A 27,368-nucleotide genomic window follows, 5' to 3' on the forward strand; every position below is an offset into this window, starting at 1 on the left:
TGACATGCCTCCATCATCACCATGCTCTGGCCAACTAGGCCTCCTGACCCATGGAGCCCAGGGCCTCACCTAGCCCAGCTCTTGTGAGGCTGGGCCCCACACTGTGATCGTGGATCGTCCAACCTGTGAGAAGCTGGGGTTCAATGTGTGAGAAGGCAGAAGGGGGAATGGTAGCCCAGGTCCCCCTTCCCCCTTCTGGGTGCTGAGGGATAAACTGAGGCCTGTAGTTGAGGAGAGAGCCAGAGCCAGGGTTCCACCTAGAGTCCTGAGATCTAGGCTTGGATTTCAACTCTGCCGCTGCATTTTGGCGAGACCCTGGGATCTCTGGTCCTCAATTTGCCCTTCAACACTGAGCAGGGAGAGGCATGGAGTAGACGAGGGCCAAGGCCCTTCTACACTGTGTCTGGTTAAGTCATTAGGTGTCTGCAGGGCTTCAAGTTGACAAATGCCCCTCTATCCAGGGGACTGGCTGAGAGATAGGGATACATAGAGACAAAGAGACACACACAAAGAGCGAGCAAGAGAGAACGAGAGATAGAGACTGAGAGAAATGGAGACATGCATGGAGAGCCAGAGTGCATACGTGCGAGAGGATTGCCTCAAATAAGAACATTTGCTGGTCTCTGGCTGGTTCAACTGATGCTGCCTGAAATAATGAAGAATAAAGAAGGGCAAGGTGCCAGGGACGCCCATGGCTGCGTATTGAATTGTATTGCAAAGCAACAATCAGCCAAACAATGAGGTCCTGGTATAAGAACAGATACTGGGGAAGAGAACAGAATAGAAAGCTTGGACATGGACCCACATATGGTGAGAATTGAGTTTGTGATGAATGTGGCATTTCAAACTGGAGGACCATGGAGGATGGATTGTTTAACAAATGTGTCTGAGATAATTACAGAGAAGATAAAGTTATTGAATGAATAATCAGTCCATTATCCCAACAACCCCTCCCTGCCCAGTTTGAAATGTCACCACCATCATATACCCTAAAATACCCAGATCCATTCAAGATATAAGCTTTAATACCTAATGCTGATCTTGGGTTTATTGTGTGTCAGGCCTTGTGCTAAGTATTTACTGTGGTTAAAAGTTTTAATCTAAACAAAGACTCCTGAGGAAGGTACTATTATAATCATTGCAGTACATATGAGGAAATGGAGGTACGGAGAGGTTAAGTGCCTGGCTAAAAATGACACATAGGGCTTGGGGTGACGCTGGGTTTGTCCCAGACAGTCTGGCTCCAGTACCCACACTCTTAACCTCTATAGTAAATGGAAAAAATGAAGCCATAAAAGAGACTAGAAGCCAACATAGGTGAACATTTATCTCATTTTCAAGTGGGAAAGGACTTTCTAAGCACAAAACCAGAGACAGAAGCCACAGAAAAAAAGACTAACCTATTTGACTATATAAAACCATCATAAGCATCACAAAAAAAATCATAAACAAATAGAAAAAAACAAATGATGAATTGGGGAAAATATCTGCTATATATGTATGGCTGATGAAAGGTTAGTAACCATTCCAAATAAACAGCTGTGGCAAATCAATAAGAGAAAAATAAGATGAACGCCCTATTAGGAATAAGGACATGACCAGACAACCAAAAAAGAAAAAAAAAAAAAAAAAAAAAAGAAAAAAGCACAAATGGCCAATAAACAGTAAAAATAATCAAAAGATGCAAATTTCAACAATGTGATAATGTGTTTTTCTTACCTGTAATGTTGGGAAATAATTAAAAAATAGTAATACTCACCCAGGGTTAGGTTAAGTAGAGGGAGCATAAAATAGGACAATCTTTTGGAAGGAGAATTTGCAGAGAGGGTCATAAACTTTAAAAATGCATGTTCCCTTTGCCCCAGCAACTCCCTTTTCAGGAATCCAAGGAAGCAGTCAGGGAAGTTTATAGAAAAAAACAAGAAACAACCGGAATGTCCAACAATTGGCACTTGGTCAAATCAATCAAAGTTCATGCTGATGTGAGGACAGTCTTGTCCCTCAGGAAAGATCATGTGTTCAAACAATTTTTAGTAAGCTTCAAAAACACTACTATTAATTGAATAAAGCAGGAACAAAACCAATATACAGCATGATTCTAATTTGGTTACAGAAATACTAATAGCTAACACTTCATAAGCACTTATTGTATGCCAAACGCTGTGCTAAGCCTGCAGAATCGAGCTCATCCCAGCCCTGAACAACCTGCTCGCTTCCTGAACATGGACTCTGGTCACACACATGCAGTCCTGGGGTAGGTCCACACAGCTAAACCATGGTTGACAATGGCGTGAGGTGCTCCCTGTCCCCACCCCCACCCCAAGGTTCTCCTCTAAAGCGATACAAGCAAAGTTCAGTTAAGTGCTCAGCTTGCCCTGGCACCTTGCAATCCTGCTACCAGGGTGAACAGAACTGATGCTCACTCTCATAAAATGTAAAGGTCCTCAGTGACATTACTATTATTAAGTGCCAGCTGTGTATAAAGCTCTAGGCTGGATGCTGGCTGGGACGGCAGGAGGGTGGGGGGAAGGCAAGAAAAGAGAGTGGGAGAGATGGAGGAAAGGAGATCGATGGAGTGTAGTCAAGATGGAGGAGACAGAGACAGGGGAGATGGTCAGAGGCCAGGAGAGATGTGGGGAAAGAGAGTCTGAGTGTAGCAACAGACAGATGGTGGGAGAAAGAGAGGCAGAGAAACACGTAAAAGAGCGAGACAGGGTGAGCAGAGAGGCAGAGAAGGATGAGAGGCATCAAGAGCTAAGAGACAAAGAGATGAGAGAGATGCAGTTGAAATTTTCAGTTGCACCTGGACAGCATTTCAAGTTGTTCAAAGCTCTGAAATCCATAAAGACTGGCAGCTGACATATTTTAAAAATCCTATCCATCTACGTATCAATTGATGAATTCATTTATCTTTGCTCCTGCCCATGCATTAAGTACTTCACCTTTAAGTCTTCTGCCATTTATTCTATTATTATTTTTTTAAAGACCTTACCTGGCTGGAATCATGGTAGCTGGGTACATCCCAATGTACCAGAGGGCCCCTGACGCCCCCGTGCCTACCTCCCTGCCATCTCCTCCAATGCGGCCCACATCTGGTAGGGGAGAGCGGGGACACTCACCTTGGTGAAGTGGACTGACAGAAAAGGATCAGCCTGGCTTGTGGGAAACTGTCACGTATCAAAAACAACTTTGCTTTTATACCGAGAAGAAAAACCACGCTGTACGGTGTGGAAGCCGCAGACCTCTCTCTTCTAATAATCCAAATTTTTTTTCGATGAGTGTGTACGCTGATAATCACGGGGTGGGGGGGTTCTCATAGTTTTTTCTCTCTCTCTCTCTGTGTTTCTCCTTTTCTTGATTATGAGACTTAAACGGAAATTTTGAAATTTTGGGTTTTTTTCTTTGCCCTTTACGAGTCATCTGAAAATATGATTTCTTCCCCTCACCACAGAGGTGAGAGGTATCAATGAGATAATAGGGCTCATGAGAAACCACAGTTTTTAAAACAAAAGTGTGTAGAGTTTGAAAAAAAAAAAAAACAAGGGAAAAGAACTAAAATAAATCACAGGGCCAACCCGAGGCAGGCAGAGACACCGTTCTGTGAGTGAGAAGATATCTGAGGGTCTCTGGGGAAAGAAAGAGAGAATCTGAAGCTCTATGTGTGGATGGGAAATGCCAGTGAAAGAGACAGAATAGGGCTGGGTTCCCAGAGGCCTCGCCCTGCTCCAGGCCTCAGTTTCCCCATAGATGAAATTGATATGGTCACCACTGCTCAAACTACCCAGCGAGGGGAGTTCTGGACCCCCTGCAACACCCCTCCCACAGAGGGTGAGGGGCATGTAAGTTACTTCATGGAGGAGAAAGTGGAGAGCCCACCGTCATCCCCTACAATTCATGGAATCGAAGAGTCGGAGAATCCCTGGCTCCCAGAATCTACTGATAGTTACTGAATGAGGAAAGAGAGAAAAGTCTCGCCTCATCACGTTTTAGGGCTTGAGTGCCCTGACCCAGCCACTGTCCCGCTGGGAAGGTCCCTAGCAGGTCCCCAGTATTAATGCATCCATCCTCACGAAGAAGCCCAGAGGCCCACTGCGACCCTGACCCTCTTGTTTCAGGAACATCATGGCCTGATGCTTCTGAGGCCCTCAGCCTTTGGGATCTTTTGCCTTGAAAAGCCCCAGATTCCAAGGATTTAGGATTCCAAATATCCGCCATCATCTCAGTAGCTGATGTTTATCTTGAATTTTCCATGGGTCAGATACAGTGCTGAACATGTCTCACAAGTGATCATGTTCAAACCTCACCATGGCCCCTTGAGCTCCATCTCATTATTATTGTATTGCTGTTATACAGATGAGGAAAATGGAGGTATAAGTAGTCAAGCAACTTGCCCAAGATCACAGAGCTGGCGAGTGTGGGTCCCGCTTTCTTTGGTGCTGGGCTTTGAAATCCCCAAGTTTTCCTGAACTCGATGGTCTCAGGTTTTAAATTCTAGGATGTGATGACAGGGAGATCCTGGGATTTGGAGAGTCCTTGGAGACTTGAAGCTTGTGAGGTTTTTAGGTTGTCCGGGAATAGGTGGCTGCATTTCTTGACCTCAGCAGGCACTCTATCCAACCACTGGTCAGCATGGTAGACCAGCCCCCAGGGGCTTCTCCTGACAGGCCATGGTGGAGACTTCCAGCTGCCAGCACCCTGCAAAGCCCAGGGTTCTAGTTGTCCAACGTCCATTCCAGCCCTCTACAAGACTGGCTTCAGACCTGGGGAAGAGAAATTGGAAAGGGCTTTTTATTTACATGGTACAAATCTGGTGGCCAAGACCCACCCCTTCACCCCTTTGCCCCCTTTCCTCCCCCAACCTTCTAAGCCCTCATAAAAATGAGGGCCTCTTTCCTCAACTCAGACTCACCCTTCTGGAAAAGCCCAGAGTGGGCCTGATGGCCTGGCTTTGTGAAGACAAGAAAAAAAAAGAAGAAGAAGAAGAAAAAAAAAAGACCTTAAAAAAATCAGCCAACAACAATTAAAAAAAAAAAAAAAAGTACCCAACCCTCCCTACCATTAGTTCAAAACAAAACTTTCACTGGTTGAGACTTCTGAGTTGGTGGGACACATCTGAGACCCAAAAATGGCTTGGGTGTGTTGGACAGCCAGGGGAGGCACCAAGGTGGGATGAGGTCCCCTGCTTGGAGGCCTGCAGGGACCCCGTGTACAGCAGGTGTTTAACAGATGTCACAGCATGTGGGAGGGAGCAAGGGAGGGGGTGAGGAGCATGCATGTCAGGAAGAAGTCCTGGGGAGCTGATTCTAGTGATGGTCCCAAGGTTAATGACCCCTTGCAGTGATGGTCCCAAGGTTAATGATCCCTTGCAGTGATGTTCCCATGGTTAATGACCCCTTGCTCCCTGCAGACTTGGGTCGGAATGTTCCCTACACCTCCTGTGTAATTATAAACCAGGCCAATTCTATCAGCGGAGGCCTTGTTCCCTGCCCCAGCACCTGTCCCCTCCTGGAAATGGGGGCTAGTTTTCTCTCTCAAGATCAGAGGTGTGGGCTGCATTCTCCTTATACCTTCCCCAGACCATCTGTCCCTTACTGTCACTCACTCCATGAAAGAGAGTGGCCAGATAGGAGGCAAACAGAGTGAAGGTGGTGGCCAAGAATGTCAGCTGGCCCCCTGGGCAGGGCCCAGGGTGTGAGAGGGAAATGCTACGGCTGCTGAAAGCCAAGATCCTTGCAGAATGGGGGCTGGGGTCAGAAGGGCAGAGAGGGGTAGAGGTTGCTACCTCCCCTCTATACTGGACTATATCCTCTCTCATGGAGGGCTTCTCGGGAAGGAGACTGGGAGGGTTGGGAGTTGGGGGTGACTGGGCAAGATTAAACGGGTCAGGAAAAGTCCCCAGAGACAGGGGCCTCTGACAAAGACCTGAAGGAGATGAGGGAGGGAACCAGCTAGATATCTGAGGAACTCCAAAGGAAACAGCCAGGGCAAAGGTCCTGAGGTGGGAGTATACCTGATTTGTTCAAGGTTTACAAAGAGGCTGGTGTGGTTAGTGTGGAGAGAGCAAGAAGAAGAGAAGTTGGAGGTGAGGTCAGAAAGGGGACTTGGAGGTTAGACCACACAGGACCTTAGAGGCCATGGTAAAGACTTTGGCTTCAGCGCTGAGTGAGGATGAAGGCATGACAGGGTTGTGAGCAGAGGAGAAACATAAACTGTGTTAGGATTTAACAGGAAGCCCCTGAATGCTGAGTGTACAATGGAGTCTAGGGACTGAATGTGAAAGCAGGGGACCAGCAAGGAGCTGGTTACTGCAGTAGTCTAGGTGACTGGTGATACTGCTGGTAGTGGAGGTGGTGAGAAGAGGGTGGATTTGGTAAATATTTTTAATAGACAGCCAAAAGGATTTGTTGAAGACTGAGGGTCTTGGAGCCAGATCAGGACAGACAATGCCCAAACCAGGTGGGCAGGAAGGAGTCCCTGGACTATTTGCCGGCTTGAACTTTTAGGTGAGAAAAAAATAAAGTTCTATCTTGCTTAAGCCCCCATTATTTTATGATTTTTCTGTTACTTGCAACTGAACATATTTCTTTCTAACTCATGGACATCCTGGACATGGAGACCTGGGGAGAGGAGCTGCTGGAAGGATCACCTCCCTCCTAGGATGCTGTGAGGTTCCAATGAGGTAACAGCATGCTCAGAACCTGGCACTCAGTAGGTGTTCAGTAAATCTTCCCAGGATGGAGAAGGAATGTATGAATGGATGTATTTAGCGGACAAAAGCTGCAGTTGAGCTCCCACAGAAGGTGAGACTGCAAAAGGAGAGTGAAAGGAGTTCACTAGATGGAAGAAGCAGAAGGAACAGCACGCTTGGGAGAGGGAACAGTAGGAGCAGAGATGGGGGGACAGAAAGAAGCGAGGTGAGGCCCCTGTGGGGTGTGGGGTATCAGGTTGGGCAAGAAGGACAGGGCTTTGATTGGGATTCCATTGGTCAGAAGCTACCCATATGCCCAATCGACTTCTGGTAGCGGACAGTCAGCCTCAGTGTTTGCTGAGCTGAAATTTTAAAAAGTGAATCCTTCAGAAAGTTAAATATCCTATTCGGCCATTCATTCAACAATAGTACCAAGTCCTGGAGCGTGCTTGCGGTTCACAATCAGGGGCATTCTTGGCTTGTGGCACTGCTCAAGCAAAGGTTGGAGTTGTGCAGGGAGGACCCAGTAAGTAACTAACTGCAACAGGAGAGTCCTTTTCTCTTTCCTAGGTCACGCACCAGGGTGTGGTCTAGGCCTTCAGAGGCTCTGGGTATTCCTGGGACAATGGGGAGTCACGGAGGATTAGGGAGAGGGTAACCCCATCCCTGACAGGCACATTTTTCCTAAGGGCTGCCTGCGTTCTTTGGTCCTGCTGTGCGGCCACCCAATAGCTCAGACTCTGCCTACACAGCGTCCTCCCCTCCGGCCTCCTTATTGGCTACTCATGCCTCCCTTCACACCACCTACACCGCCCCCGTCAGCTCTGCTGTTTTCGCGTCTTGCCTCCAAGTCCTCCCTCCGTCCCCGCTGCACTTTCTAGCCTCGGCATTGGTTTATCCCATACTGCTCTTTAAGGTCTCGCCGCCTTCACCCTGGCTTCCTCATTGGCTATCCGCCATCTCTCGTCCTCGCTCCCGCCTTCAGCCTCCACCTCCATTGGCTCGACCCACTATGGTCCCACCTCCGTGGCCGCTGACACACCCGCCTCTTGGTCCCTTTTAGCCTTCCTATTGGCTAGCTCTGCCTTGGCACCGCCCTCAAAGCCGTAGTGCACGCTCACAAGCTTTCCCATTGGCTCGCTGCAGCTATATCGTCATCCCGCGCGAGGCTCTCCATTGGCTGTTCTCTGTCTCTAGCTTCCATTCCACAGCCTACGCAACCCGCGGGATCTCCCACTTTGTGGGCCTCTGCGTTCGTTCCCGGCTGCCCTCATCGCCTGTAGCCATTCCACTTTTCCCACCGCCCACATGCCGCTCTCGCTCAGACTTCCGCATTAGCTGTCTCCTTCTGCTTTCATCCTGGATTTCCGCACCACCCCCATTCCGGCCTCTCCATTGATTCCTCGATCATCCCGCCCCCTACACCGCCCACTCCCGGGCATTCCCATTGGCTGTGTGCTTCTCCGGCTCTCAATTCGCTGCTACGTCATCCGCGTATGGCTGCCCATTGGCCCTCTGCTATACCTGTCTTCATCTCACCGCCTACGCCTCCGTGAGCCGTACCCCTCCGCGCTGGCCTTCCCATTGGCTGCCCGCCCCTTCAGGCCCTGCCCCCGCCGGTCCCGCCGCCGGTGCCGTCGGTGCCGCCGCCGCCGCCGATATGGCGCGTACGGCCCCTGTGGAGCCCCCGCTGCGGCATTCCGCGCCCCCCTCGCCGGCCGCGGGTGAGCCCCGCACCTCGGTCGAGGCGGCGGTGGCCCCGCGGAGGGTGCTGTTCGCCGACGAGGCCCTGGGGCTGCCGCTGGCGCAGCTGCGCCGCTACCGGCCGTGGGGCGGGCCCGGGGCGGGCAAGATGGCGGCGGCGGCCGGGCAAGATGGCGGCGGCGGCGGGGCCGACGAGGACGACGATGGCGAGGATGGGGATGAAGGGGAGGAGGAAGAGGAGGCTTGCCCCGAGCCCTCGCCGCTGTGCCCTGTCCCCACTGACGGGGGGTTTTACCTGGTCCCCACATTTTCGCTGCCGCCCGCGCCGGGCCGTCTGGAGCGCTTGGGGCGCGTCATGGTGGAGCTGGAGGCGCTGCTGCCGCCTCCCGGAGCGGTTCCCGGGGGTGCCGGGGTGTGGGTGCCGGGGAGCCGCCCGCCGGTGCTGCGCGGGTTGGTACGCGTGCTGAACCGCTCCTTCGAGAAGGCGGTGCACGTGCGGGCCTCACACGACGGCTGGGCTTCCTTCTGCGACCACCCAGCGCGCTACGTCCCGCGCAGCCCGCCGTGGGCAGGAGCGGGAGGAACAGGAGCAGGAGATCCCATCCTGGATCCGGGGCTCGGCCTGGGCCCCGGCCAGGCGTCCGCCTCCTCGCCCGATGACGGCGGCCGCACTGACCGCTTTGCCTTCCAGCTGCCCTTTGCTGAGGGCGCGGGCGATGGGGCGCGCCTCGACTTCGTGGTGCGCTATGAGACCCCAGAGGGCACTTTCTGGGCCAACAACCACGGCCGCAACTACACAGTCCTGCTCCGGATCGCACCCGCTCCCTCACCCGCTGATGCGGAAGGGCTGCCCCAGCAGCAGCAGCTGCAGCAGCTGGAGCCACAGCCCGAGTGCCAGGGTCCCGTGGAGGCTGAGGCCAGGCAGCTGAAGAGCTGCATGAAGCCGGTGAGGCGCAGGTAATGTCAGCCAGCGCCACCTCCGCCAACGCAGGGCTGTGTCTGGGATGGAGGACAAGCATTCCGGCCCAGGAACCCCTCAGGCCTGCTCTCCAGAACAGGGAGGAGGGTGCATTGAGTCAGTTAGTCAAAGAGTGATGGAGGTCAAACATGTGCTAGGCACTGTTTTAACTGGGGTTTTATTCATTCATTTATTGAGTTCCACTGTAAAGCCCTGAACAAGACAGACATCTACCCTGCCCTCAAGGATTCATACAGGCTCCTATGGGAGTCAGTTTGAAAAAACAAGGGAGGAAGCAGATAGGATAAATAGGGACAAAGCTGCTGAAGGGAGTAAAGGGATAGATTGGGAGGGAATGGCTGTATTAGACATGCTGTTAAAGGGAGGGCCTGTGAGGAGGTGAGTCCCTAATGATGATAAAGAAGAGTTATGCAGATACGGTGGGGAGGTGGGGTAGAGTTTGTAGAAGAAGGAACAGGGAGGATTTTTCTGAGGACGTTTCATTTAAACTAAGTCCTGAATGATGAAGAACAGTTATGTTCATATATGGAACAAGGGTGTTTTAGGTAGAGGAAACAGCAAGTGCAAAGGTCCTGGGGTGGAAATGAGGTTGGTGTGAATGATCAGCAGTGTGCTGGGAGTGGAGAGAACTGCAGTGACATAGTAGTGTGGACTGAGGGCTTTGCCAGTGGGGAATAGAGCAGATTCTCTTTCTGACAGAGCAGGAAACCAGGATTCCAGAGGTGGAGAAACTGGTTGAGGCAGTGGTGGCACCTGGCTCTTCCAGTTCACCCATGTCTGACCTTGAAGCCTGTGCACTCTACTCTTATGCTGTAATCTACTTGGAGTCCTCCTGTGGAGGCGAGAGGCTGAGCCCGTGCTCTCACAAGAAAGCAGTGGCTCTGGCAGAGAGACAGAACCAGATGGGTACTGGACTTGAAGTTTTTGTCCCTTGTTTTTTTTGCCACACTACCTGTGATCATTCAGGGACAGGGAGAAATGATTAGTTATACCCCAGGGGGCCCCGGTAGAAGATTTCCCTAGGTTTCCTCTATCAAGCTATGAGTTCTTTAAGGGCAGCAGCTAGGCCTGATTCTTTTTGTGGTCACCCTAAGTCTGGCCCAGGATCACTAGATTCTCCCTAAAATCCATACATTTCCCTGTTCTTGGGAGGACTGGAAATGGAAATGGGAAAATGCTTTTTGGACCTTGTATGTATGTGCTCGGTCAGAAGCCCCTGGCTGCAGTGAGACATTTGTGGGTTCTGCTGGTTCTGGTAAGGCCTTAGGCTGTGAGTAGTTCAGAAAGGTCTAGCTCCGGGCTGGTGGGCAGATGTTCCTGGGTAAGTGAGCAGGCAGGCAAGCACCCACTCACCCACCTGTGAGCCCCACCATAATCTGAGACTTCATTTAAAGAGGAAGGCAGCATGGTTTTTCTTACAGCATTAAGAGTGTGGATTCTGGCATAGATTTCCTGGGTTCAAGTCCTGGCGCTGCCACTTACTGGCCTTGTGACCTTGGCCAACACATTTAACTACACTGTTCCTCAGGAACCTTATCTGTAAAGCAGAATTATAGCACCTACTTTACGGGATATGAGTAAAGATGCTAAGAACCGACTCTGGCTCAAAGTAGTATCATACAGGTGTTAGCTGGTGTCAGTATTTAGGGAGCCACACCTACAGTTTCCTGGATTCCTCTCCTAAATTCGACTCCACCCATCAGCGTGTGGCCTTGCCTCAGTTTACTCCTCTGCTAAGGGGAATGACAGTCACTTTGCATGGTTGGATTGGATGCAGCAAACATAGGCAAGGTAACTGAAGTATGGTGGTAGCTGCAAAAGATAACTGGCCAGCATTTACTGATTTCTGTGCTATGAACATCAGATCCATTCTCTCCATGAGGCCTGCTGTGCATGCTGTGTTGTGTAGGTGCTATGATTATCCCCATTTAGTAGAGGGGAGACAGGTAGCTCAGAGAGGTGAGCCAGCTTGCTCAAAGCCTCTCATTTAGTGAGTGACAGGGCCAGGGAAGAAATGCTAGGGATGTATATTTACTTTTTTCTATCTTTTTTTTTTTTTTTTTTTTTTTTTTTTAAGACTGATCCTCTAGAAAGCCTGGCATGATTCAGGGCAAATTCTGGATTTCACTCTTGGTGTTCCCAGCATGTCATGTTTTCCTTTTACCTTTTTTTGCTTTATTGAGCTATACCTACATAAAGTATACTGATATTCCGTGTATAGCCCAGCGGATTTGTACATATGTATGCACTTGTGTAACCACCACCCAGATGAAGATACTGAGCAGGTCCAGTGCCCCAGAGCCACCTTCATTTCTATCACTTTCCCAAGCTGTCATCCCCGCCGGCTGTCATGGGAACCCTGTCTGTAAGATGCGACAGTTTGGGTAAAGGAGTTTGGTCATTTTAAAGAGTGTGAAAGACAGAGAACAGAGAAATCAAAACCTTGCAGGGCCAAGGTGGGTGGAGAGGGTGTTTTTCTTTTAACATACATGGGTGGTTTTAAGGAGAAATTGAAGCAGCCTGTTCAGACAATTGTTTTGGTATCTGGCCCCAGGTCTGTGGTTCCTAACATGACTTGTGATATTATTTTAAGTGGGCAGATGGCTTTTTGATAGCTTCTTTATCTTTCGATCTCAGCTCTTGCAAAGGGGAGGTTGGTGCTCATTGCAAGATCAGCGATAAGGGTTTTTTTGTAGGTCGGTGGCTTTCTTGGCAAGTACATTTCAACATATTATTGTTTTAGAACCTGTGTGCTGCCAGTGACTTGCAGCGCTGCTGAAGACTAGCCACCCTTGGCGACCTAGCCCTCTTGGGAAATGGTGGAGGATCTCAGGGTATATCCCTTACCTGTGGGAGCCCTATCATAGAGGACTTCCTGTTTAGGAAATGTTGGCTGCAGGCCCACTGTGCACTGAGCACAGACACATCAGGTGAGGGCATGGGAGAAGTCCGTGGTAGCCATCAGGATATAGTTCAGAAACCCAAATGGCTGCTTTCTGTTTTCCCTGGGTTGCTGGACCAGGCATTTGATAACTCTAAAGCTTAGAGATGATTAATCAACAAGCATTTATTGAGGGCCTACTGTGTGCTGGGCACAGTGCTAGTTTCCAGCAGGGAAAGAGATGCAGAGTGGTCCTAAGATGTCACAGGGCTTGTGGGATGGGGTACAGAGGATTTGTTGTATGAGACCTGGCTGAGCCCCTGCTCTTGGCCAGGCACTTCACTGAGTACTGTATTTTCATGCAAGGTCTGGTTTAATTCCGACAACATTCCCTGTGAAGTAGAGGGTTTTAAATTTCTCTTTCCTGGATGAGCAAACCGAGGCTCCCAAAGTCCAAAGTCCTAGGGCCGGTGTGGGGAAAAGCCCTCCTGATCTTCCTTGGCACTTGACACTACCCTTCGGAAGTGTCCTATTCCTCTTAAAAGTAAAGAGCAAGAAGGTCTCACCATGGTCTTCAAGTACCCTCCCGTCCCATCCCCCAATCTGGCTTCCACTGGCTTCTAGTCTTACACCAGTGCTCTTTCTGAGCTCCTGTCACCGTGGTCTTTCTGTTGCTCCAAAGGGCCTTTCTCCTTTCTGCTGCAGGGCCTTTGCCCCTGCTGTTTCCTTCACCAGGAACTTTTATTCCGTACCCCTTGCATTCTCCTCCAGTGTTGATCCCTCAGTTCTAAGAGGACTTCCCCAGGGGAGGTGTCTACCCCAGCATCCTTAGGTCCCCAGCTTTTTCGTAGCACTCATCAGCCCAGCAGGTGCTGAGCTTGGTTAGAGAATGTCCCATGGCAGAGCAGATGAGCATCGCCACCAATAGAGGGTCATCGGCCACCCTGCCTAGCAGTTCTGTATTTTTCTGATCCACTCTTGTTTCTCCTCTCAAGTGACTCTTTCAAATGTTCTTTACCTTCAGACTTTTTCTCCTGCTTCAAAAAACAAAACAGAAGCCATAAGAATGGAACTCCCTATAACTTGCAGCCCCCAAGTGTGCACGCTGATTTCCCTCCCCTGTGTTACAGATGAGGAGGAGTCCCTTCTTGCTTAGGCCATTTCTCCCTCCTGTGCTCTGGGTCCCAGTTTCTGCCACTTGCTCTAGAATCTGACATCATCAGTCACCTTTTCTCTCCTGGCAGGTTTTCTGCTGCCCTCCTCGCTTGATCCTCTATTGAGTTTTACCGGTGCCAGCATCCCTTGTGTCTCCGCTGACCCCTCCTTCCCTCCCTCCTGCTTCTGGCCAACACCTCATCACCCTCCCCTTCACTGCCGACCCCTGCAAAGAGTTGCCTGTACTTGCCTTCTGCACTTGCTCACCCCATGTAAGGGTTAGCCCCCAGCATCTGCCAGATTCTGCAGGTGGTTTTTTGGTTTTCCTCTTGAAGTGGTTGACCACTCCTACTTAAAACACTTTGTCTTCCCGTGCCTTGAGACCACATTCTGCTGGTTTTCCTCTTAACTCTCTGGCCCTTCTCTTTCTCCTGGCTTTTCCCTTAGCTTCATGTATCCAAACTTGGCGTCTCCACTTGACTGATGGCCCAAATAATTCCTCAAACTCACCTTGTCGGGGACTGCATTCATCACCTCTCCCACAGGGTTCCCAAGCAGTCTCTCACTCCCCTACCTCCCCACTTGCTCATTTTGCTTTTCAGCATCTTTAAGCCCTGCCTGACCTTGCAGTTTGGGCCAGGGACCCTTATTCTAGGGCATTCTTTCCTTTTCTAAAGGCACTGACCGCAGTTTGTAGTTAGACCTTTGTTAGGGGGTTGCTGGATGACTCTCTCTGCCCTGCTAGACTGTAAGCTCCGTGAGGGGTAGGGACATGGTCTGCTTTCATTCACCACTGTATTCCTGCAGGCCTGCCACAGTGCCTGGCACTTAGCAGGTGCTCAATAAATATTTGTTGAAAGAATGAGTTTGAGTATTTTTTTAATGCCTTCCTCCATACTGAATTGTAAGCTTCCTAGTTGGGTTTGCTCACCATGGTGTCTCCAGGGTCCGTCACCAGGGCTGATGCACAGGAAGGCCCACTGTCTTTCAGTGCACTTATAACTGAAGGGATGGGGATCCAACCTGTTACCCAAGTTGGCAGCCTCAGGGAAACCAGAATAACTGGAGTTGAACGGGACAAGTCAGGGGGCATCTTAGTTGTCTGTAGAGTGAGGAATTAATGTGAACGTGATCCTCTTTTATGCTACAGAAAACTTGGTAGGGCATTATGGTTAAGGACGTAGGCCTGAGGCCACGTGCTAAGAAAATGGCAGAGCTGTGATCCAAGCCTGTGTGGTCCTGCTCTAGTGCTCCAGCTCTTAGCTACTGTACCAGGCTGGGTGATGCATTTTACCAGCAGGGCAACACTGGGCGAGTTGCTTTCCTTTCAGAGCTTCAGTTTCCCTCAATGGAAATTTGGAGGGGGTTACTGTTAAGCGCTTTATAGGCACTTTTCAAATATTTCTTTGATCTGCTGAACAACTCACTGATGTAGGTATTATCCCCTCCTTAGAGGTGAGGTAACTGAGGCACAGAGAGGTTAAGTATCTTGCCCCGGATCACACAACTGATCGGTGGCAGAGCTGGGATTGTTCAAAATTGCAGATCCTAACCCTTAAGAGTTGTGAAGTCAGTTTACTGGGTTTCAACAAGCATTAAAAAGAAGGAAATAGCATAAGAAATGCCAGTGTTTCATCACATGCAGTAAAGGTAAGTATTGTTTCACTCAAAGAACAACTTTTTCAGTTATTTATATGTCTCTTTACACATGTGTGGATGTGCTGGGTTATGATGTAGAATGGATTCCTTACTATGGGTCATGGCTGAAGTCATGACTGTTGAAGAAGCTCATGGCACGAGAAACTGCTCTCCTCCCTCTACCCCACTGGATCGCCAGCAAGTCCCAGAGTTGAGGCTGACACACTTGTTGGGGAAGGCAAAGCAGTGCCCCACATAACTTGGTGGCTTTCACAGCCACCTTCAAGCCCTGTTCTTTTCAGAAAGCAGATGGCTCAGGGTAACTGCAATTCTGAGTATCGTGGGGCAGGTTTCTGAAGCCACTCGTCCCCCCGGAAAGTCAGCGTTATCTTCAGGTTGACTACATGGGAGCCGGGGTCTGCTGACTTTCCCTTTGGGTTTCAGTGCCTGACCCACTTTGGGCTGGCAAAATTCTTTGAAAACATGAATGCTGGGGTTGCTCCAGAGGACTTGGGTGGTGGTGGCAATGGCAGTCTGTGACTGCTCTGAAAGTCTGCTTTGCTTTTCTCCACAGGGCTTGTCAGCCCTCACCTGCTTGCTCACTCTGTGACTGGTGATTCCCCTTTCTGTTCTTTCTCAGCTGGCCTAGGCTGGGGCCAACACCATCTCTTTCCAAATCCTCATCCTCTGGTCTCCTCGGGAACTATCAGCTTGGCAGCCATTGTGTTTCCTGATGGCTGGAGGAATTCGTACGCCCAGGAGACTGGTGTGCAGTCCTGAAATGGCCCCTTTTAGACGACACCAGCTTGACTAGTGCTCACTAGCACCCAAATGATGCATGTCCAGGATTTCCCAGATCTGTGTGCCCTGGCCATTATGGCTCACTGCCCTTGAGGGGATGCCACGTGGTACTTGTGGGGCTGGTGCCAAAAGAGCAGGTTTCCTTCTTGAGAACGAGCAGGCATACTGCAGGTACAGTTTTGTTCTTAATCTCCCTCCCCATTTTTCTAAGAACCCCTCTTCTCTGTTACCAATCAGTGAGTCAGTATACATTTGTACCTGATTTCTCTTACTATCCTCATGTTGATTGAAGTCATAGCTGCCCTTGAGTTTTTACTGTGAAAGACGGTTCAAAGATACTTGTTTCTTTTTAAGCCCACAATATCAAACTCTTTTCAAAGTGGAGCCCTCCTGGGATGTTTGTTACCACCGTGGTTATGTAGTCAGTGAGTGTAGAGGTGCAGTTCCTTGAGTTTTAGTTTTTGCATTTGTAAAAAGGAAGGGTGTTGTTTTGAAGGACAGATGTGAAGGTTTTCAAATGCCTTGGTATGTCAACGAGAGGGGCCCATGGTGGAGGAGGTGAACAATACATGCTTGTGCTTTCTGCTTTCGTATCTGACTTTGGAGAATGACTTGTTTGCTTCTGCCGATGTTGCGGATCTTGGGATTGGCTCAATGGTGTGACCTGCTTTTTGGATGTTCTCGCCCTCAGCCATGGAATGGGTGCTCTGGGGGCTGAGGGATTGATTGTGTATTTGTTTTTCTTTCTCTTCACCTTCCTCCAACTGAATTGTGGAGTCCTTTTCCTGCTGGCTGGCTGCTTCCTGAGTGTTCTCCTTTTTCTCTCTCACATCTATGACTCTGTAGTGACTTTTAGAAGCCTGTTTGTAATATATGTCCAGACTAGGCCAGATGGAGGAGAAGGCTTGCCTGCTACTGCGCACAGGTGGGAGGGCTGGCTTTCTGTCTGTCTGTGGGCCTTCTTGAAGAGGCTTGGTTTAGAAGATCCTAAGGGGAGGATGTTTGCTGTCGTGAGGGACTATGGCAGCAAAAGGAAGTAAGTCAGTGCAGCCTGGCAGAAATCATGTTGAGACGTAAGTCCAAAGACTTGGATTTTAGGACCACGGAGAGGATTGGTGTGGGACCAAGCTGGTTTGCTCTGAATCTCTCTTTCTCATCTGTGATGTGTGGGAGGTGGCACCTGGGTTCCCAGAGTCACCCACCCTAGACCCTGTAGTATTCTGATTCAAGTACCTCTGGTGGGATTTGTGAGTCCTAGACAGTAGAGAAAGACAGACGGTCCCTTCTAGACTCTAGATCCATATATATGGTTAAAGTGTCCTCCCTGAGGGTGTTTATAGAAAGCAGTTCTTGCAGCCACTCTGTGTGTAGTGGCCTCCTAGCCACACACGTCCCAGGCCCATGGAGGTAGGGAAACGGGGAATGTGGGCAAAGGCAGGTCCGAAGAAAAGCCTGCATGAAGGAGGAGGGAGGGATCTTGTCTAGTATTGATGCCTCCCTCTGTCTACTTCTAGAAAGGATGGAGATGGGTTGGGTAAGACCCTCTCCCTCATCCAAGAAGCAGCAGCTGACTAGGTAAGAGCCAGAAGGCTTGGGTTGTGATGTGAAGTGTATGACCTTGAGCCATTTACTCAGCCTCTGTTTTATCCTCTGTAAAATGAAGACAATAGTACTGCCTGCTTCAGAGGATTACAAGTACCTGTCTCATAGGGTGGTTGTGAGGATTGAATTAACACATGTTGCCCAGGCGCCGTGGCTCATGCCTGTAGTCGTAGGACTTTGGGAGGCTGAGATGGGAGGATCGCTTGAGTCTAGGAGTTCAGGACCAGCCTGGTCAACATAGCAAGAACCCATCTCTAAGAAAAAACAAAAAAACGAAAACAAAAACCAAGAAACCCCAAAAACTTATTTAAAAAAATGTGAAACACTTAGAACAGTGTGTAATGCCATAGTAGGTACTATGTAGGGGTCAGATGGTGATGCTCTGTTTCTGTGAAGGTAATTGGTTATGGGTTTTCAAAAAGTTTCAACCAGGCCGGGCGCCATGGCTCATGCCTGTAATCCCAGCACATTGGGAGGCCGAGGAGGGTGGATCACCTGAGGTCAGGAGTTTGAGACCAGCCTGGCCAACATGGTGAAACCCCGTATGGTGGGTACCTGTAATCCCAGCTACTTGAGAGGCTGAGGTAGGAGAATCACTTGAACCTGGGAGGCGGAGGTTGCAGTGAGCTAAGATCATGCCATTGCACTCCAGCCTGGCGACAGAACGAGACTCCATCTCAAAAAAAAAAGAAGTTTCATTCATTGCCAGAAGTATCAAGAACGTCACATTGCCTCTTAGGAAGAAAAAGGTGTAGGCAGTCGCCCCAGCTCCTCTCAGGTCTCTGAACATGTTTTAGTCAATGCTTCCCTCATTTGCCTTAATCTGTAGACACTTGATACTCATTTTCAGAATAAGAACAGTGACTTCTCCATGATGAGATCCCACCCCTGGGAGGACCCACCTGAAATTTACTTGGCTTGTGCCACTCAGGGATCTGACTGGCCTGGTGAAGGAGGAAGAAGACCCATAAATATCTACAGTTGATTCATTCCCTGCTGTGTGTCAGGCCCTGATTTCTACCTGTCCGTCCTCATTCCTCTTGACTGCCTTGTGCTTAGTGCACATCCTGACTCCCCGCGGCTCTGTTTTATGTTTTATGAGTGAGGAGGTAAAGTGACCTGCCAGGCTGATACGGGGACGGGAGGGCTAGCATAGGGACCCAGGCCTCTGTGACCTCCCTCCCAGTCTCCATCTGCGTTCCTCTGCCTCACAGTCTTGTCCGCCTGCCCTTAGAAAAGGTTTGTATTTATTTATTTATTTATTTATTTATTTATTTATTTATTTATTTTTGTGAGATGATCTCTCACTCTGTTGTCCAGGCTGGAGTGCAGTGGTGCCATCTCAGTTCACTGCACTCTCCGCCTCTCGGGTTCAAGCGATTCTCCTGCCTCAGCCTCCCAAGTAGTTGGGATTACAGGTGCCCACCACCACGCCCAGCTAATTTTTATATTTTTAGTAGAGACGGAGTTTCACCATGTTGGTCAGGCTGGTCTTGAACTCCTGACCTCAGGTGGTCCACCTGCCTCAGCCTCTCAAAGTGCTGGGATTACAGATGTGAGCCACTGAGCCTGGCCTTTTTTGTTTGTTTGATTTTTGAGACTGAGTTTCACTCTTGTCCCCCAGGCTGGAGTGCAATGGCGCGATCTTGGCTCACTGCAACCTCCGCCTCCCAGGTTCAAACGATTCTCCTGCCTTGGCCTCCCAAGTAGTTGGGACTATGGGTGTGCACCGCCATGCCTGGCTAATTTTTTGTATTTTTGGTAGAGACAGGGTTTCATCATGTTAGCCAGGCTGGTCTTGAACTCCTTGAACTCCTAACCTCAAGTGATCTGCCTGCCTTGGCCTCCCAAAGTGCTGGAATTACAGGTGTAAGCCACCACGCCCAGCGAAAAAGATGGGTTCTTCTATCTTTTCTCTTTCCACAGCCAGGAATATATCCTAAAGAAATGATACAAGTGTCGGCCGGGCGCGGTGGCTCAAGCCTGTAATCCCAGCACTTTGGGAGGCCGAGACGGGCGGATCACAAGGTCAGGAGACCGAGACCATCCTGGCGAACACGGTGAAACCCCGTCTCTACTAAAAAAATACAAAAAACTAGCCGGGCGAGGTGGCGGGTGCCTGTAGTCCCAGCTACTCGGGAGGCTGAGGCAGGAGAATGGCATGAACCCGGGAGGCGGAGCTTGCAGTGAGCTGAGATCCGGCCACTGCACTCCAGCCTGGGCGACAGAGCGAGACTCCATCTCAAAAAAAAAAAAAAAAAAAGAAAAAAAAAAAAGAAATGATACAAGTGTCGATAAAACTATGCCCAGTGCTGTTTGCTAGTTTGCTTTGCGACCTCTAAATGAAAGAACTTAGCTGCTGAGTAGGAAGGGGATGGTATGATATGAGTATTAAGCAGTCGTTTGAAATGTTTGCAAAAGTGTATAGTGATGTTTCTTACTGTTAAATGGACAAAGCTAGCTGTGGAATTATGTCTGTAGAATCTAAATGATTTCATAGAATATCTGGAAGGAAATTTTCCAGAATGGTAACAGTAGTTGTCTCTGGCTGATGTGTGATTGTTTTTCTTGCTTCTTTAGACTTTTCTGTATTTTGTGAATTTTTTATAAGGAGGCTGTAGGACTTTTAGGATGAGGGGATAACCAAAGGCAGCAGAAGAGAAAACAGCAGCTGTCAGGTGAAGGTGGGCTAGCACAGAGGCTCAGAAGGTGCCAGTGGGTGGCAGAAGTGACCTCTCAGGGTATTAGATCCATGTACTCTCTTTTGCCCCGCAGGCCTGCTGAGGAGGAACTAAAGACGAAGAACATGGATGATGACACCCCTGCCGTGGGTAAGCAATTGGCCAGCTTCGGAAGTTTTAGCTTGTGTTTACCATGTCTTTCTTCCTACTGTTTTTCTTTCTATAAAAATGAAAAAGGCTGGGCTCAGTGGCTCATGCCTGTAATCCCAGCACTTTGGGAGGCTGAGGCAGGAGGATTGCTTGAGGCCAGGAGTTTGAGAGGAGCCTGGGCAACAGAATGAGACCTCATCTCTTAAAAAAAAAAGAAAAAAAAAAAAGACGGGCATGCTGGCATGCACCCGTAGTCCCTGCTACTGGGGAGGCTGAGGTGGGAGGATCATTTGAGCCCAGGAGGTCGACGCTGCAGTGAGTCATGATTGTGCCACTGCACCCCAGCCTTGGTGACACAGCGAGACCCTATCTCAAAAAAAAAAAAAAAAATAAAAAAAAAAAAATTAAGGGGCACCTTCTGCTTTAGATTGTCACAGAAATCTTCAGAGGCAAAACTGCCGGTTGGCTAGGATGGCAGATTTTCTTAACAAAACCATACCTACTTGTATGCCTGTCTTGCCCAATGCTGCCTTTCTCTTCCCTCTAGCAGAGCATCCTGATGTCCAGGAGTCAGTGGGTCCACTGGTGGCCCCCACCCCTCTCCGTCCGTGGCCCCAGATGACACTTCAGGTGAGTGAGTCCTTGCAGCCTTGGAGTGGACAGCCCAATAGGAGGCTCACAGTGTGACTATTGCTGGGCTGGGTAGTGGGGCCCACTAGTTCTGGGTCCTCTCTGGGTTAGAGGGAGGGCACAAAACTCAGAACCCGATGGGGGAGGGGGAGAATGCAGTTACTCACCTGGGCTTGTAGAAATGTCGTTAGTTAATTTAGCAAAAATTTATGGAGTGCTTGCTCTGTGCCAAGCACTGTTACAGACATGAAAAATGCTCTTCGAGGGGGCTTATGTGTTAGTAGGGTGAGACATGATAAAATAATAGAATGTATGGTACTTTAGGTGATGATGAGTGATAAGGAAAAATATAAAGGAATAGGGAGTGGGTGAGAGACTGTGTGTGTGTTGTTGGGTCGGGGGTTGTAACTTTAGATTGGGTGGCCTGGGAAGGCTTTAGTGATTAGTGAGATCTGAGCGAAGATCTGAGGAAGGTGAGAGAGTGAGCCACGTGGATAACTAAGGGAAGAATATCCCAGGCGAGTGTGAAGTTCCTGAGGTGAGGCCATGACTAAGGTGTGTGAGGGACAGTGTAGAAGCCAGTACAGCGGGGGCAGAACGAGGGACAGGGAGAGTGGTGCGGGGTGAGGGCAGAGAGGTGGCTGAGGACAGATTGGGTGGCACCTCACAGGCCATGGTGAGGACTTTGGCTTTTACTCCGAGTGAGGGGGAGCTGCAAGAGCATTGTGGATGGAGGAGGGACGTGATCTGATTTAGGATTTAACAGCCTCCCTCTGGCTGCTGCTTGGAAAATAGACTGTCAGAGCGAGGGTGGAAACTGGTGACCTGTGAAGGGGAGGCCACTGCAGTGGTCCAGGCGAGTATGATGGTAGGTAGGGGAGGTAGAGACATTTTGGAGGGATGTGTGTGTGTGTGTGTGTGTAAACTTTTTAATTACAAAAAGTTTCAAACATATATAAAAGTAAAATAGTGTAACGAACAGCTTCAGTAAATATCAACACATGTCCATTCTTATTTTATCTATATCCCGTCTCCTCCCTCCCATTCCCTTTGGAATTATTTTGGAAAACATCCAGACATCATCCTATCCATAAATACTTCTTTTTGTATCTCAGAAAATTAAGAACTCTTTTTCTTTCTTTTTCTTTTTTTTTTTTTTTGAGACAGAGTCTCACTCTGTCACCTAGGCTGGAGTGCAGTGGCGTGATCTCGGCTTACTGCAACCTCTGCCTTCTGGGTTCAAGTGAGCACATCCAGTTAATTTTTGTATTTTTAGTAGAGACAGGATCCATTGCCTTGACCTCCCAAAGTGCTGGGATTACAGATGTGAGCCATCACGCCTGGCCAGAAAATTAAGAATTCTTAACCCCATAATACTATCATCACACCTCAGAAAATAGACGGTAATTCCTTAGTATCATCAAGTATTTGGTCAGTGTTCAAGTTTCCTTCTCTCATAAGTGTTTTAGGATCCAAACAAGGTTGACATGTTGCATTTGATTGATGTGTCTCTTTAGATTTTAAAAATCTCCCCCACTTTGTTTCTTTGCAATTTGTTGGTTGAAGAAACTTTGCTTGTCCTGTAGAATTTTCCAGTCTGGGTCTGGCTGATTACATCCAGGTGGAAATACGTTTCTTACTCCATTTTTATTAATTTATTAATTCTATTAATGTAATCTTATTAAATTTATCAAATTGTATTAAATGAATGTATTTAATCTTTTATTATTAAATTAACTAGAATTAACTCTATTTAATTCTACTATTCCCACTTCCTTTATTAGCTAGAATTCTTCTTTAAAGAAAAACTGTCCCACACCAGCTATTTGGCTACTTTGAGATATAGTTTGTGCAGAAAAAGCAGTGTAAATATTTAATTTTTTCCATTTTATTTACCAGTTTTCAGAGAAGTACTACTCCAAAGGTGACCAATAAAAGGATTTTTGGTTTTGTGTCATTATGAACTCATGAATTCTAAACATATTTGATGAGTTTTAATCCATTGCACTTATTTGTGTGTTTTTTTGATGCTTAAATTGAACTACCCCTGGCTAGTAGGAGCTTATTGAGATGGGCTCCTCTGTCCTTTTGACACGTCCTCATCATTCTGTGAGCCTTTCTCACATCTTCCATGACAATATGTGCTAGGCTCATCCTGTACTCTCCCTGCCCCAAGCCTGGAAACAGCCATTTCTTTCTTGCTTTTCTTTTCTTTCTTTTCTTTTTCTTTTTCTTTATTTTCTTGCCTTTCTTTCCTTTCCTTTCTCTCTCTCTGTCTTTCTTTCTTTCTTTTACTTTCTTTTTCTTTCTTTTCTTTCTCTTTCTTTCTTTTTCCTTTTTTTTTTTTTTTTTTTTTTTTTTGAGATGGAGTCTCGCTCTGCCGCCCGGGCTGGAGTGCAGTGGCCGGATCTCAGCTCACTTCAGCTCACTGCAAGCTCCGCCTCCCGGGTTCATGCCATTCTCCTGCCTCAGCCTCCCGAGTAGCTGGGACTACAGGCGCCCGCCACCACACCCGGCTAGTTTTTTGTATTTTTTAGTAGAGACGGGGTTTCACCGTGTTAGCCAGGATAGTCTCAATCTCCTGACCTCGTGATCCACCCGTCTCGGCCTCCCAAAGTGCTGGGATTACAGGCTTGAGCCACCGCGCCCGGCCCTTTTTCTTTCTTTCTTTCTTTTTTTTTTTTTTGAGTCAGAGTTTTTCTCTGTTTCCCAGGCTAGAGTGCAGTGGCACAATCTCGGCTCACTGCAACCTCCGCCTTCTGGGTTCAAGCGATTCTCCTGTCTCAGCCTCTTGAGTAGTTGGGATTACAGGCACATGCCACCACACCCGGCTGAGTTTTGTATTTTTAGTAGAGACGGGGTTTCACCATGTTGGTCAGGCTGGTCTCGAACTCCTTACCTTCCTGGTGATCCACCTGCCTTGGCCTCCCAAAGTGCTGGGATTATAGGCGTGAGCCACCGCACCTGGCCAGAAGCAGCTATTTCTTTAAGGAGCACTGGTTCCTTTCAGTGGAGAGTGGCATTCAAAGGCCAAGATTTGGGGGCTCAGCATTCTTGTTGCTACTAGATTGGTCATTGTTTCTAGGCCCTTTGAAAAGATGGAGCTAGGAAATAATTTTTTTAAAAGAGAAGATGACACATCATGGGTTCATATGGACATCCCGACTGTGTTTTGGGAATTTTTTTTGCATTTTAATTTTTTTAAATGTATACATTTTTAATTTTTGAGGGGACATAGTGTATATATTTATGGAGGTGTTTCGATACAGGTATGCAATGCGTAATAATCACATCATGGAGAAGGAGGTATACATCTCCTCAAGCATTTATCCTTTGTGTTACAAACAATCCACTTACACTCTTTTTTTTTGAGACAGAGTCTCTCTCTGTTGCCCGGGCTGGAGTGCAGTGGCACAGTCTTGGCTCACTGCAACCTCTGCCTTCTGGGTTCAAGTGATTCTCCTGCCTCAGCCTCTTGAGTAGCTGGGATTACAGGTACGCAACACCATGCCCAGCTAATTTTTGTATTTTTGGTAGAGACGGGGTTTCACCATATTGGCCAGGCTGGTCTCGAACTCCTAGCTTCATGTGATCTGCCCGCCTTGGCTTCCTAAAGTGCTTGGATTACAGATGAGAGCCACTGTGCCTGGCTACTTATACTTTTAGTTATTTTAACTGGCTCTGTTTTGAAGGTAAGCTAGCAGTGTTTAGTGATTATCATTCACCAAATATTCACACCCACCGAATTCCTCAGCTTTATAATCTGCAAGAAGCCCCGTTTTACTGCATCCAATTGTGTTATTTTACCATAGATGACAGTCTTTGGAGTCTAGATAGTGACAGAGGGCGCTTTAAGGTGTTTTTATATAGAAACCCCTGTGGGGCTGGCTGTGGGCTGTCACACTTCTTACTGTCTCTGCTTGTTCCATCCCCTCCTCTGCTTCATTCCCTTGCTTTTTCTCTGCCCCCTCGCCCCGGCCATGGCTTCAGGTGTCTGATGTTCCGATGACTGTCAACCCCGCAGAAGAAGGTGACGTCCCCAGAAGCAGTCCTCCTGTGGCTTTTACAGAAGTCCTCCAGGCACCGGCCATCAGGATTCCCCCCTCCTCCCCTCTCTGTGGCCTGGGTGGCTCCCCCAGAGACCAGGCCTCAGGGCCCGATGCGAGCGAGGGGGCCACCGGGCCTTTCCTGGAGCCCAGCCAGCAGCAGGCAGAGGCCACATGGGGAGTATCGAGCGAGAATGGAGGGGGGCTGGAGGCCGTGAGTGGGTCGGAGGAGCTGCTCGGTGAGGACACCATTGACCAGGAGCTGGAGCAGCTCTACCTGTCTCACCTGAGCCGCCTACGGGCTGCTGTGGCTGCGGGTGGGGCAGGGGGTGGTGGGGAGGGTTCCACAGATGGAGGGATATCCCCCAGCCATCCCCTGGGCATACTGACGGACCGCGACCTGATCTTGAAGTGGCCTGGCCCTGAGCGGGCCCTGAACAGCGCCCTGGCTGAGGAGATCACACTGCACTATGCCCGGCTGGGGCGTGGCGTGGAGCTCATCAAGGACACCGAAGACCCTGATGATGAGGGGGAGGGTGAAGAGGGGCTCTCTGTCATACCCTCCAGCCCAGAAGGGGACAGCCCCAAGGAATCGCCTCCGGAAATCCTCTCCGGGGCCCGTTCTGTGGTAGCCACTATGGGAGATGTGTGGCTCCCATGGGCAGAGGGCTCAGGATGTGACGGCTCTGTGGTTCTGGGTACAGAGGGTCAGTTCATTGGGGATCCTGATAAAGGGATGGGCAAGGACACTAGCTCTTTGCACATGAATAGGGTGATAGCTGGGGTGACCGAGTACCTGGGGGAGGCCAGGACAGAAGCCCAGATAGAGGTCACCAGTGAGTGGGCAGGCAGCTTTGATCCCATATCTGGCAAGGAGCCAGCCTCTCCCGTCCTTCTGCAGGGGCAAAATCCCACCCTCCTCAGTCCTTTGGGGGCTGACGTCTGTCTCTCTAGCATAGCCAGGCCTCATGTGAGCTCCCAGGATGAAAAGGATGCAGGCCCAAGCTTTGAACCCCCAAAGAGGTCTCCCAACCTAGCAGCCCCTGCAGAATGTGTGTGTGCACTGCCTCCTCAGCTCCGGGGGCCCTTGACCCAGACTCTGGGGGTCCTGGCCGGGCTAGTGGTGGTCCCTGTGGCTCTGAACAGTGGTGTGTCCCTCCTGGTGCTTGCGCTGTGCCTCTCTCTGGCTTGGTTCTCGTAGGCTCTGCTTGTGGGATCAGCAGAGGCTTGAGATGGGATACATGGCCTGTGCAGTGAGGGGACCTGGGTCCTTTGCTTCTGAGAATGCTCTACTGAAAGAGAGGCCTTCCCATCCCCAAGCTCTCCAGTTAACACAGGGTTCCCTGTGGAGACACCAGTGGAGACGAGGGGATGGGTAGATGGTGTGAGTGAGGGGAACTTTTAGAGTGGAACTGGGCATGTCCTCCCCCTACCCCCTGAGCCTGTATTTATTTTTGTATAATTCTCTGGACGAGGGAGAGTGGTCGTGAGCTGGTCTTGGGGCACAATTACCCAGAGATATATTTATTAACAGCCAACCTGTGCAACATGCTGGAGCTTTATTTTTAATTTAATTTATATAGAGTACCTATTATTATATGCCACAATAGAGCTCTATGAGAAACAGTGTCTTGCGGTGTAGTGTTCTCCTGTTTGGGCATGAGTGTGCAGGGTGGTCACTTTCTATGGGAGGACCACAGTGGGGAGTTGGGGGTGGGATGTGGTCGCCTGCTGCTGCTTCAACATGTCTGCCCTTGAAGATCTGTGTCTCCTCACCTCGTGGTCCTAATCCATATGGTTCTTTGTCTTTTCCACATTCTGCCTGTGGGACCCTACAGGTGTGTGTTTGGATGGTGGTGGTGGGAGCCAGGGAGGAAGAGTGGCAGCCACATGAGGGTTTGGTGTCAGTCACATGGTTGCAGTGGTACCTGTGGTCTCCTGTGGATGTGGGAACATCAGTTGTGAATCAGCCACAAGGTTTTGAGGTTACTGAAAAAACAGCCTTTGACACCAGCAGGGAGACCCCTTAGCCCCTGAGATAAGGAAGGCCTCAGAAACGAAAGAGGAGTTAACGTACTGTAGTACTTTGTAGCACAGTCGTTGTCCACAGACATCACATTTCTGCTAAAAACAGGAAGTCCAGAAGGTTTGAAAGATATATATTTATTGCATGCAAATAAAAAACTGCTCAACAAAATAAAACACCACATATTTATTTACTTCCCTTTACAGCAAAACTTATTGAAAGAAATATTTATACAAGCTTTCTTCATTTCTTCTATGATGCCTTTCTGAAATAGTCCCAGTCAGATCTTTTTTGCCCAACCATTTCGGCAAAACTGCTGAAGATACATTGTTATAGCCACGGTTAAGTCTCAGACGTCATCTTATTTGGGATATTGGTAGCATTTGA

The 27,368-nt window shown here is 49.1% G+C and overlaps 2 protein-coding genes across 10 annotated transcripts in view; one reads left to right on the forward strand and one right to left on the reverse strand.

The window, feature by feature from the left end:
• The window catches only part of FOXP3 (forkhead box P3), an 18,571-nt gene extending 10,555 nt beyond the window's left edge, over positions 1-8,016 (reverse strand). For 4 of the 8 annotated variants that reach the window (XM_030934625.1, XM_030934621.1, XM_010362612.2 and 1 more), the window contains exon 1: positions 2,993-3,096. In XM_030934625.1, coding sequence (XP_030790485.1) covers positions 2,993-3,021 — 29 coding nt within the window. In that variant the 5' untranslated portion in view covers positions 3,022-3,096. Of the gene's footprint in view, positions 1-2,992; positions 3,097-3,119; positions 4,761-4,909; positions 4,940-7,809 lie in introns of those variants that run through there. The other 4 variants (XM_010362613.2, XM_030934622.1, XM_030934624.1 and 1 more) reach the window with 2 other exon arrangements.
• Positions 8,017-8,276: 260 nt separating this feature from the next.
• Positions 8,277-27,157, forward strand: PPP1R3F (protein phosphatase 1 regulatory subunit 3F). 2 transcript variants are annotated; one of them, XM_030934196.1, is made up of 4 exons: positions 8,277-9,349; positions 20,224-20,279; positions 20,827-20,909; positions 24,900-27,157. In XM_030934196.1, exons 1-4 carry the CDS (start codon positions 8,349-8,351, stop codon positions 26,154-26,156), a joined length of 2,397 nt encoding a protein of 798 aa, XP_030790056.1. In that variant the 5' UTR covers positions 8,277-8,348; the 3' UTR covers positions 26,157-27,157. The 2 variants fall into 2 exon arrangements, with proteins under 2 accessions (XP_030790056.1, XP_010360917.2); XM_010362615.2 differs by having other exon boundaries at positions 8,294-9,349; positions 20,830-20,909.
• The last annotated feature ends 211 nt before the right edge of the window (positions 27,158-27,368 follow it).

The sequence above is a fragment of the Rhinopithecus roxellana genome, chromosome 7, assembly GCF_007565055.1.
Source record: "Rhinopithecus roxellana isolate Shanxi Qingling chromosome 7, ASM756505v1, whole genome shotgun sequence".
In the NCBI taxonomy this organism is placed as follows: Eukaryota; Metazoa; Chordata; class Mammalia; order Primates; family Cercopithecidae; genus Rhinopithecus; species Rhinopithecus roxellana.

What these genes read in the sequence shown, in the direction of transcription:
- PPP1R3F (XM_030934196.1), top strand. Translation starts at nt 8,349, where the DNA reads ATGGCGCGTACGGCCCCTGTGGAGCCCCCGCTGCGGCATTCCGCGCCC. An exon ending in ATGAAGCCGGTGAGGCGCAG is followed by an intron (nt 9,350 to 20,223) that starts GTAATGTCAGCC and finishes TTTGCCCCGCAG; the next exon opens with GCCTGCTGAGGAGGAACTAA. An exon ending in TGATGACACCCCTGCCGTGG is followed by an intron (nt 20,280 to 20,826) that starts GTAAGCAATTGG and finishes TCTTCCCTCTAG; the next exon opens with CAGAGCATCCTGATGTCCAG.